This window comes from Belonocnema kinseyi, chromosome 6 (genome assembly GCF_010883055.1).
Source record: "Belonocnema kinseyi isolate 2016_QV_RU_SX_M_011 chromosome 6, B_treatae_v1, whole genome shotgun sequence".
NCBI lineage: Eukaryota > Metazoa > Arthropoda > Insecta > Hymenoptera > Cynipidae > Belonocnema > Belonocnema kinseyi.
The window spans coordinates 43637756-43650195 of NC_046662.1; the positions used below are offsets into that span (position 1 = coordinate 43637756).

A 12440-nucleotide genomic window follows, 5' to 3' on the forward strand; every position below is an offset into this window, starting at 1 on the left:
GAAATTTATCTCTTTGGTTAAAGTTAAAATATTTTATTAAAAAGTAATCTTTTTTAAGTAAAAATTCAACTATTTGGGTAAAAGTTAAACTGAATTTTTAAAATTTGTATTTTTTTTGCTTGAAGGCTCATGTTGAAAAATCTCTTTTTTTGTCAAAAAAAAAATAATTTTCGTAGTTTAAAATTTAATTTTTGTTGGGTAAAAATGAATCAGTTTCGTGGAAAATTAATTTTTTGGTGGATTCAACTCTTTTTGGTATAAAATAAAAATATTTTTTGGTTGAAATATCAAAAATCATATTTTCTATATTAAAAATTCAATTATTTCGTTGATTATACATCATTTTAGTTGACAACCCTTTTTTCCAAATTTAATAATATAGGTGAAAATTATGTTTTCTAGTTGAAAATTAATTGTTTTAACTAAAAATCTAACTTGTAAATTTTTTGTTCAAAATTTATCTTCTTAAGTTGTAAATTTTAATATTTGGTTTAAAATTCTTGCATTTTATTGAAAATTCGAACTTGTGGGAGACTAACAATGCTTCTTTTCGACTAATTTCTCTTTTCGGTTAAAAACTCCTTTAAAAATTCAAGTATTTGGTTGAAAGGTGATATAATTTGTTTAAAATTCGTCTATTTTGGTAAAAAATTCATATTATTGGTTTAAAATTGATTTTTTTTTTTGTAGCTGAAAACTATGTTTTTCTTATTTAAATTGAATTTTTCAAACTGAAAATGTAACGGTTGAATTTGTTCTCGAAAATTTATATTTTTCGATAGAAATTTAATCTTCTAATATTACAGAGTTGGAATAGATTCATGTTACACCAAATGCACTATGAAATTCTGGAAACGCGAAAACGTCAGCAAGAAGAGGAGGAAGCCGCTCGTCTAAAAATGGGTCCCAAGCATCCTGCTTTTGTTTACGACGAACAAGACTTTCCCAGTATCCTGCAAGATCTTGGTTCTCGCTACAGGAACAATGAGGAAGACCGGAAAAAAAGACGGAGCCAAGAGGAGGATGGTAAATATATGTGGATCACATCGAAAGGTAAACACAATTCATGTGTAACCTTTGCATTGGGCACTTTTTTGTGTTTATTTTTCATCCTACTTCCTAATAATTTATGCTTTTTTTCTTCTGATGTAGAAATTGTAGAGATATATCGGAAAAATGACAAGAAAATATTAATTCAGTCATCACAGTTTATACTTTTTGTTTTCGTTTCTAAAAAATTTTAACTAAATTGTTGCATTTTTTAACTAAAAAAGATTAATTTTTAACAAAATGCAGAGGGTGTCCGCTGGACACGTTCGATTTTAACAGTTTTTAAATAATTAGTTCAGTTGTTTTGTTTTGCAATTATGCCTTTGATGTTGAAAATTTTGGATAAAAAACATTTTTGTTTAATAATATAATAAATTTTTTTTAATTTATCTGTACTTTAAGTAATAAAAAGTCAACAAAAACGATTTGACAAAACGATTTTGAATCAGTTTAAAATTTAAGAATTTTCAAATTTTAACGTTAAAACTCAAACTCAAACTATTTTAAACTTAAAAATAACTTCATAATAATATATTCTTCATTAAAGGATTTTATTAAATTTAAAATATTGTTTCAGTCTAAAATATTCAATTTTAACCCATTCAATTTGAGATTTTTAATTTTTTAAAAAATATTAATTATTAAATATTTAATGATATTTGACATTTTATTTAAGACAAGTAAATTGAAACCAAATATTTAAAAGTAAAGAATCTTTAACTAAATTTTTTGACATAGAAAGCCTAGAATTGTTAAAATTTCGAAGAGCATTTAAACTTTGTACGTAACAATTTTAATTGTTGTATTTGAAAAACTCCAAATTTGTGAGTGAATTTTTTTAATTCTGATGTATAATTTACAAATGAACATTTGTAGACAAAATTTTAGTAATTTTAAAAGATATTTAGGAATTTTAAAAAGATTAAAAATTGTCGTGCAAATTTTAGAAAGTTTATTTAAAATCTTGTAGAATCTTTTTCGAAAATTCTGTTTAAATCTTTGAAAAACTTTTTAAATATTTTCTTTAACAAAATTTTCAAAATGAAAAATTATTTTTAATTTTCCAAGGAATCTTATGAAAACATTTTTATTCTTTTGAAGACTTTCACAATTCTTGAAAAGAATCTAATTTTTTTTTGTTTACATATGGATTAAAATTATTCAAATTTCGCCTACAAATAATAAATGTTCAATTGTTATTTATACATCCAAAGTTGTAAAGAAATTTTCTAAAATTTGCCGGATTTTATGAAAATTGTAGAAAAAATTCAATTAATTTTGACAGATATTTAGAAGTTCTGAAAAAATTTCTAAAATAATTAAAAATTTAAAACCAATTTAAAATAACTTCTAGATTTCTCAAGATTTTGAAATAAAATTGTGAAGCTTTTCAAGGTTGTTTAAACTATTTAAAAAGAAAATCATTGATTTTCTAATTTAAGAAGTGTCCATTTAAAATTTTTCAAATTTCAATATTTAATGTTTCTAGCTTAAAATTCCTTAAAATTATATAATTTTGAAACAAATTTAAAGTTCATTGATTATTATTTTAATTTAGAGCATTGAAAATAATAGCGTGGATTAAGTATTTGAATACAAAATTTTGTAATTGAAAACTTTTAAATTTCAAATTTAAACATTCAAAATTTAACAGTTCCAATTTGAGTGCTTTCATTCGCAGCTCAGTTTTTATTACCTCAAGTGGAAATTTTTTTAGGTTTAGTGTTCCATTTTTTTAATTTCATTGACAAATTGTTAAATTTTCGAGCAAAAAAAAAAATAAATTTTCTACAGAGCAGTTAAATAAAAAATAAAAATTCAACAGAATTATTTTTAACAAAACACAGCAAGTTTAAACCAAATAGTTAAATTTTCTACCAAATTGTTAAATTTTTTAGTCAAAAATATTAATTTTCTACAAAATAATTGAATTTAAAAAAATAATAATTTTCAAGAGAAACAGATTAATTTTTAACAAAGTACATCAAGTTTTTTTCAACAAAAAACTTGATATCTATCCAGAAAGTTGCATTTTTAACCAGAAATAATTTTGAGATATAAACCAATTAATTTCTTAATATTTTTAAAATTAAAACATTAAAAATATTTTGCAATAAAATCCGGCTCTTTGAAATTGACATTCTTTAAAATTGTACAATTTCCAATAAGTGATCTTAATATGTTAAATAATTAAATTAAAAGTGTTAAAAATTGATCAGTTTTAAATTAAAAATGTCTAATTCCTATCAATTACCAATTTCAAATTGGAATTTTTTGTCTGCTTAAAAAACTCTAAATAGTTCAATTTTCGAGTTAAAAATGTTAATTTTCTGCATAACAGTTGAATTATCATCAAATAAATAATTTTCAAGAAAACCGGATTAATTTTTAACCAGAAGTTGCATTTTTAACCAAAGAACGTAAAACTTTTGATAGAAAGGAATGAATTTCTAAACAAAAAAGCTGAATGTTCAACAAAAAAACATTTTTTCTTAAGAAATAAAAATGTTTATTGATACAATTTTTCACACAATTGTTTACTAAATTCAAGTCGAAATTTTATTTGTTTAATTTCTAGAAGATATTTTTTTCGTTTGTAAACAATTTAAATGAAATAGTTGATTTTTTTAACTAAAAAAGATCAATGTAGTAGTAAAATATTAATTTTTATAATAGAGTAATAAATTTTTCATTGAAGAGACTTAATTATTAAATAAAAATCGAACTTTCTACAAAACAGCTTAATTTTATACCTAGTAGTTGAATGCTCAAGGCAAAAAGACGAATTTTTTACAAAACAGATGAATTTTAAACCCAAGAATGTCAATTTTCAACAAAATAGTTAGATTTCTAGTTAAAAAATTAATTTTCAACAAAAAAAAACTTTTAAGAAAAGAGTTTAACTTTTAACCAAGGAGTTCAATTTTTTGCCTGAAAAGATCAATTCAATGAAAAATGTTATGGTTGACATTCTAACAAAAAAGATTTTAATTTAAAATAAAAAAAGGTGGAATTCAATTAGTAAAAATGAATTTTTAACTTAATAATTGAATACTGAACGTAAACAGATTAATTTTAAATTAGTTACATTAAAAAGTTTGATAATTTTCTAGAAAAGAAGAATTTTGAACAAAATATATCGAGTTTAGACGAAATCGTTAAATTTTTGATCAAACTGTTGAATTTTTATTGTTTTTATCCGAAAAAACGATTTTGCTACAAAATAGATGAATTTCCAACAGAAAATTAATTTTTAACCAAACAGTTACATTTTTATGCAATTTCTACTCAAATAGTTGAATTTTCAAACTAAAAAGACGAATTTTTCACCAAGGAAGATTTGTCACTCAATAAGGAAAAAAAAATCATGCAAAAAGTGGAATTTTCAATCTAAACGTATGAATTTTCAACAAAACAGTTGAATTTTAAACCAAAATGATGAATTTCCAACCAAAATGTTTTTTCTTATTATGTATGTAATGTTACTCCAAATTTAAGTAGGTTAATTTTTAGTTTCTATTTTTTCACCTCTACAACTTGTTCATTAAGTAGGTAATTTTTAAACTAAAAAAATTCATTTTTACAAAAAATTAATAGTTGAATTTTTATTGAGAATTAATTTTCAATTGTTAAACTCTCAACCAGAAATTATGAATTTTCAACAAAAAAGTTCATTCATAGCGAATAAGTTGAATTTTTAGCGAAACAGTTCAATTTTGGTTCAAAAATTAATTTTTAGTTAGAAAAACCGAATTTTTAACAAAATTCTTGAATATTCAAGCCAAAAAGACGAATCTTCAATCATTACATTTCCAGTTTAAAAAATTCATTTTGAACAAAAAAAAAACTTATTTTCTACAAAATGCATACATGTTCAACCAGACAGTTCAATTTTTTACCAAATTTTTTAATTTGCGATCCAAAAAATTGAATTTTCAACAAAAAAGTTCATTTTTGTCCAGAAAGTTGCATTTTTAACCAAAAAGCATAATGTATATAAACCAAACAATTTGATACCATTTTTAGATTGAAAAATTAGAAATATTTTGCAATAAAAAATTATAAATGCGAACAATTTCCAATTTTAAATTGGATTTTTTTCTGCTTGAAGAATTTAAAATACAAATTATTTAATTTTCATGGCCTCTACTTTTTAATTATCAGTCTAATTTTTAACATGTTTTATTTCGAGTCTCTTTAATTTTAATCTTATTAATTTTTAGCTTATATTCTTTCACCTCTACAACTTTTTTTACTAAGTAGGTAATTTTTAAACTAAAAAAAATAAGTGGTTACATTTTTATTGAGAATTGATTTTCAATAAAAAACTAATTTGATACTAAATTGTTGAAGTTTTAAGCCAAATAGATGAATATTCTATAAAATTGTTAAATTTGTAACCTGAAAATATGAATTTTCAACGAAAAAAAGTTAATTCATAGCCAATCAGTTGCATTTTCAGCGAAACAGTACAATTTTCAGTTTAAAAAATTAATTTTTAACTAGAAAAATCAAATTTTTAAATATGTTAATACCTTTAATTTTTAAATACATGAATTTTCTGCCGAAAAAGACGAAATTTCAACAAAATAGTTGAATTTTTAAGCAACTAGTTGAAATTTCTAATAAAGAAGATAAATTTTCAATCAAAAGTATAATAGTTACATTTAGAGTTTAAAAAACTATTTTTTAAAAAAAAGAAACGAATTTTCACAAAATACATAAATTTACAACAAAATAGTTCAGTTTTCTACCAAATTGTGGAATGTGGTAGCCAAAAACACGAATTTTCTAACTAGAAATATATTATTTAAGATAACTGTTTAACAAAATAATTGCATTTTCCACCCACAAAAATTTATTGTTAAAAAAAATCAATTAAATCGTTGAATATTCAAGCCAAGAAGAAGAATTTTTAACATAACACATGAATTTATAATCAAATAGTTGAATTTCTCCTGTAGAAAAATGAATTTTTTACCAAGAAGATTAATTTTCTACCGAAAAAGGCGAATTTTCAACAAAACACGTGCATTTTCGAACAACTAGTTGAAATTTTTGCTAAAAATAAGATAAATTTTTATAATTGTTAAATTTTCAGTTAAAAAAATAGATTTTAAATAAAAAAACTAATTTTTAACTAAATGCATACATTTTTAACTGGATAGTTAAATTTTCTATCAAAGTTTTCAAATTTGCCACTTGATAAATCGAATTTTCAGAAAAAAGTTAATTTAAAAATATTTTGCAAGAAAAACCGGTTCGTTTGTAATTTAAATTCTTCAAAATTGTACAGTTTCCAACTGAAAATCTTAATAGGTTAAATAATTAAATTAAAAGTGTTAGAAATTGATTAGTTTTAGATTTAAAATGTATAAATGCGAACAATTTCCAATGTTAAATTGGTTTTTTTTTCTGCTCGAAGAACTCGAAATATAAATTGTTTATTTTTCATAATCTCTACTTTTCAATGATACGTCCAATTTTTAATATTTTTTATTTCGAGACTTTTTAATTTTTATTTTAAATTTAAAATTCTAAAAAATTAAAATGTAAAATTTTATTGTTTTGTGTTAGATTTGTAAATGTACATATTCTTATTTAAATAAGAATTTCGAAATTATAAATTAAGTTTTGAGAGATTGAATTTTATAATTCAAAGGACACCTTTTTTAATATAAATAGTTACTGTGATGACTGAATTATTCATAATTTTCTACTGCGCTTACTAAATTATTTACTCGCTTTTTTAGTAGTCGTAGGATATATCTGTAAATTTTCTCGTTAATTGTATTTTTATTAGTATACACTTAATTTTTTTAAAGGAAATTTAGACTCAGCGCTCGCACGTTTACAGTAGATGCTTTTAGGAAGCTTATTCTCGCTCGCCTTATTTTTAGAGTTACATCTGTTATTTACATCACGTCAAGAAAGTCGTAAACAGTTCATTCTTATGTCAAAAGATTTTATTTTTACTTTTTTTTTCATTCTTGAAGGAGTTCCAGAAATCTGATTAACATATATTTTTATCGATCTTTTAAATATTTTATCAATATAATATTTTTCACTTTTTTCTAAAGGAAAATATATCTCAAAACTTAAACTTTTCAGGGTAGCTGCAGGTCAGGAATAAATCAGGAATTCAGGGAAAAGTTGGAGAATTTTCTTAGTCAGGGCAAATTTAGGGATTTTTAAGAAAATTTAATAAATTTCTGTAAGAAGCACTTTTATTATCTGTCACAATTTTTTTCTCAACGAAATAGTTGAATTTTTCAGTAAAAAGATCTATTTTCAAAAAAAAAAAAAGTTACAATTTCAGTTAAAACCAAAAAAAGGCAAATTTTCAAAGCAATGAATAGTGTATCTTAAACAGAACAGTTGAATTAATAAAAAAATGTGAGCAAAAATAGATTAATTTTTAACAAAATACAGCAAGTTTAAACCAAATATTTAAATTTTCTACCAAGTTGTTAAGTTTTCGAATCAAAAATATTAACTTTTTACAGAACAGTTGAATTAAAAAATATAGTTTTAAATAGAAAAACTTACCAAAAAGTAAGAAATTGCATGAAAATATATAAATTTTCGACCAGGTAGTTAAATTCCCAAACAAATTGTTGAATAAAAATTAGTTTTTAACCAGGCAGTTTAATTTTTAGCCAAAGAAAGTAAAACTTTGACAGAAAGGGATGAATTTACAAACCAAAAAATTTAATATTCAACAAAAAGGATTTTTGGCCAAAAAAGAAAAATGTTTATTCATACAATTTTTAACAAAATTGTTTGCTAATTCAAAGTCCAAATTTTATTAGTTTAATTTTATTTTACATATTTTTGTTTCTAAACATTTCAAATGAAATTTTCAAAAAATAAATGGTGTATCTTTAACCAAAAGCATTAGTTCTTAATAATGTATTTCAACTTTCAACCAAGTAGTGAAATTTTTAAAACAAAAATTCGAATTCTGAACAAAACAGTATCTTTTTCAACCAGGAATACTAATTTTCAACAAAAAATATAACATTCGATGTTTAAATCACAAAAGATTTTAATTTTAAATAAAAAATAGTTCAATATAACTAAAAAATAAGAGTTTTCAAGAAAATACTTAAAACCTTGACTCAAACAGATTAACTTTTAACAATGCATTGCATTTTTTGCGAAATCTATATTTTTAAGTTTATATCTTTTTTGTTTTTAAAAATTTTGAACTGAATAGTTGAATTTATGAGCTGAAAACATACATTTTTATCGAGAAATAAGGTGTTATTTTTATTGAGTAGAATTTATTTTCAATAAAGAATTCATTTTTATACAAAACAGTTTAATTTTGCACTAAATTGTGAAATTTTCAAGTCATAAAGACGATTTTTCTATAAAACAGTTTAACTTTCAAACCGAGAAATGAATCTTCAACCAAAAAGTTATTTTACAACAAATCATTTGAATCTCCAACAAAATAGGTCAATTTTTGGGTAAAAAAATAATATTTAAACAAGAAAATAACTAAGTTTCGACTAAAATTATAAATTTTCAACAACAACAAAAAAGAAATGTTAAGAGAGTAGTTCAACTTTTAATTAAGGAGTTTAATTTTCAACCGAAAAAGATTAATTTCCAACGAATAGTTTATTAATTGATATTTCAACAAAAACTGATTTTAATTTCAAATAAAAAACAGATGGATTTTCAAAGGTGAATTTTCAACAAAAACCAACATTTTTCAACCAAAAAGTTACATTTTCTACCAAATAGGTATATTTTCATCAAAAAATATGAATTTTCAACCAAGAAGTTTAATTTTCTTCCAGAGAAGATTTTTTTTTTCAACAAATAGTATAAATTTTGTACTATTAAATAATTTGAACAATGGATTTAATTTAATCCAAAATTAATTTGATTAATTTTTGGTTTATATTTTTTTCATTTCTACAACTTTTTTACTAAATATTTAATTTTTAAACTAAAAAAACCAATTTTTAACAAAAAATCTAGTAGTTAAATTTGTATTAAGAATTAATTTTCAATTTAAAAAAACAAACTAATTTTATACTAAATTGTTGAATTTTCAAAATTTTAACAACAAAAACTAATTTTTCACTAAAATTGTGAATCTTCAACCGATAAAAAATGAACTTTTAAGAAAGAAGTTCAACTTTTAATCAAGCGGTTGAATTTGTCAACTAAAAATACAAATTTTCAATAGAAAATGTGATGGTGGACATTTTAACAAAAAAATATTTTAATTTAAAATAAAAAAGGTGAATTCAACTAGTAAAAATGAATTTTCAGCCAAGTAATTAAATACTCAACTATAGAAGATCAATTTTAAATATGTTACATTACAAAAAAAATTGATGTTCTACCAGAAAAGAAGAACTTTTTACAAAATATATCAAGTTTAAACCAAATTGTGAAATTTGGTTGAATTTTTTAGCCGAAAACACGATTTTTCTGCAAAATAGATGAATTTCGAACAAAAAATTAATTTCGAACCGAAACTGATTAGTTATTAGTTAAAAAAATAATATTTAAACAAGAAAAAAACAAAGTTGCAACTGAAATTATAAATCTTTAACCAAAAAAAAAATATATATATACATTGAAAAAGTAGTTCAACTTTTAATTATGGAGTTTAATTTTCAACCTAAAAGGATGAATTTTCAAAGAAAAATTTAATAGTTGATATTTCAACAAAAAAGATTTTAATTTAAAATTAAAATACAGATGGATTTTACAAAGGCGAATTTAAAAAAAAAACAGCATTTTTCAACCAAATATTTAAATTTTCTACCAAATTGTTTAATTCTCGAGACGAAAATGTTAATTTTTTTCGCATAACTGTTTAATTCTTAACCCCGAAATATAAATTTTCAAAAAAGAAAGTTATTTTTAAACAAAAACAGATACTTTAAAAAAAACCAAATAAATATTTTTTCAACAAAATAGATGGAATTTCGATTTAAAAAATTGTTAATCAATACTGAAAATAAATCTTGATCAAACTGTTGAATTGTGAAGCCAAAAAGACGACTTTTCAACAAAGCAGTTGAATTTTCAAAACTAAAAGTATGACTTTTTAGGAAAATTGTTGAATTTTCAACAAAATAGTTTAATTTTGAACTAATAATTTAATAATTTATTTTTGAATTTTTAAAAAATTTGATGACACTAATTTGACACTATTTTATTTAAAAAATTGCACACTGTTTAAAATATTTTTTATATTTGCAGTGAGTCCTAGGCTTGCAAAAGAATTTTTTTCACTTTTCAAAAATAAAGGAATTATAATCACTTTTCATTTAATAAATTAACAACAAATAATTAATTCATGTGTGTAACCATTTCTGAATTTTCTTAAATTCTCTTGAAATATTTTAGGATATTTTGAAATATTCGAAAAAAATTTTTAAGGGTTTAAATAAATTGAAGGGATTTCAAATAATATGAGGGTGTTTTTTTAAAGATTTCAATGAATTCTCGAGAGGTTTAAAATGTTTAAAGGGATTTTTAATTATTTAAAATATTGTAGGATAGTTTTTTTAATTCTAAGGAATTTTGTAGGGTATTTAAAAATATTTCAAGAGATTTTTTATGGGTTTCAATAATTTTAAGGTATTCCAATCGATTTAATTTTTAATTTTACAGTTTTTAAAAATAATATTTTAATGGATTTTAAATATTTTGGGGTCTTGAAGAAAGATTTTAAGATTTCAAATTTTTTTCGTCGAAAAATGGAACTGTTTTGTTGAAAATTCATCTTTATGAAAAGAAAATTCGTTCTTTTGGGTTGAATTTTAATATTGTTTGGTATAAAAGTTCTGGGTTGAAAATTCAACTGTCTTTTTAAAAAAATTCTTTTTTTACGCTTGGCGTTTCTACTATTTAGTTAAAAATTTACCTGTTTTTTTCAAGATGAACCTTTTTTGTTTGAAAATTCGACCATTTGGTTTAAAATTACCTTTTTTATTAATAAATTATATTTCCGGGATAAAAATACAACTATTTTGTTAAGAACTCCTATTTTTTATTTGAAAATTGATTGAAAATTAATTTTTTTCCTTAAATTTATCTTTCTTGGTTGGATGCATTTTCTACCATAAAATATGAATTTTTAATTTCGAAAGGACGAATTTTCTATACAAAAAAATTAATTTTCAACGAAACATTTGAATTTTCGACCAAAAAAGTGACTTTTAATTCTTCTTTTTGACTCGTAAATTCAATTATTTTGTTGTAAAATATTAATATTAATATTAATTATCTGCTAATAAAAAATGAGTCAGAAAATTTTGAAAATTACTTTTTGCGGTCAACCTGCTTTAATAACTGATCTGCTTGGAATGGCATCTTGCATTACCTTAATAAAAATGCATCTCGTAGTCAAGGAGGAGTTTCCTATGGATCGTATGTACCCGCAATATTTTGCATTTCCCAGTATACTTTATTTCTAAGCCACACCTGTAATTTAATCACTTTATTATACTTTACATAGTTTTAGGATTTTCTTATAAATAGGGTGTCCAGCGACCTTGAAAACCTAAAAATATCTTTAAATTTTTCGCAAGAACCTTGAATTTGAATTTGGTTCCTGCTTTTAAAACAGTCATCTTATTGAAAATGTGAAAAGTAATTTAAATCTCTTAGTTAGTTATGAAATAAACATCTCGTTTAGAATAAATCTTGCTAACAAATTTTTTGTTTATCAAGATATAGTTTATCTTTTGTTCATTACAGAATAAATAAAGAGATTTTTATAAGATGTCAAATATAACAAAACATTTTAAAGATTTTAAACGACTTCAAAATATTTCACAAAGATTTCAAATATTTTAATGATCTTAAATGATGACAGAAGATTTTAGGAAGATTAAAAAAATATTGCAAAGAATTCATAGGGATTTTAAAAGATTTTAGGAATTTATATGAATTCAAAAAGCGATTATACCGAATTTCAAAGGTTTTTAAACAATTTCAAAAGGTTTATATAAATTGGAGAAGATTTGAAAAGATTTTGAAACATTTCACAAAGATTTCCACGATTTTAAGTATTTTAAAGATTTTGCCAAAAATCTTAAAAAGTTTCAAAAGTTTCCACAGTGATTTCAAATATTTTGATAATTTCAAATTCATACAAAAGATTTTACAAAGATTTTAAAGATTTCATGAAAATTCATGAAAATTTCATAAAGGTTTCAAAGGAAACAAGAATATCAAAGATTTCAAAGATTTTAAACGATTTCAAAAAGGGATTTCAAAGATTTTAAACGATTTCAAAAAGTGATTTTAAAGATTTTAAACGATTTTAAAAAGTGATTTCAAAGATTTTAAACGATTTCAAAAGGTTGAAATAAATTTGAGAAGATTTCAAAAGATTTTGAAACATTTCA

At 22.1% G+C, this 12440-nt stretch overlaps 1 protein-coding gene across 5 annotated transcripts in view; it reads left to right on the forward strand.

Moving 5' to 3' along the window:
* Positions 1 to 12440, forward strand: part of LOC117175725 (PAN2-PAN3 deadenylation complex catalytic subunit PAN2) — a 145912-nt gene that overhangs the window by 65731 nt on the left and 67741 nt on the right. For 3 of the 5 annotated variants that reach the window (XM_033365506.1, XM_033365508.1, XM_033365507.1), the window contains exon 12: positions 807 to 1053. In XM_033365506.1, coding sequence (XP_033221397.1) covers positions 807 to 1053 — 247 coding nt within the window. The remainder of the gene's footprint in view (positions 1 to 806; positions 1054 to 12440) is intronic. The other 2 variants (XM_033365509.1, XM_033365510.1) reach the window with 1 other exon arrangement.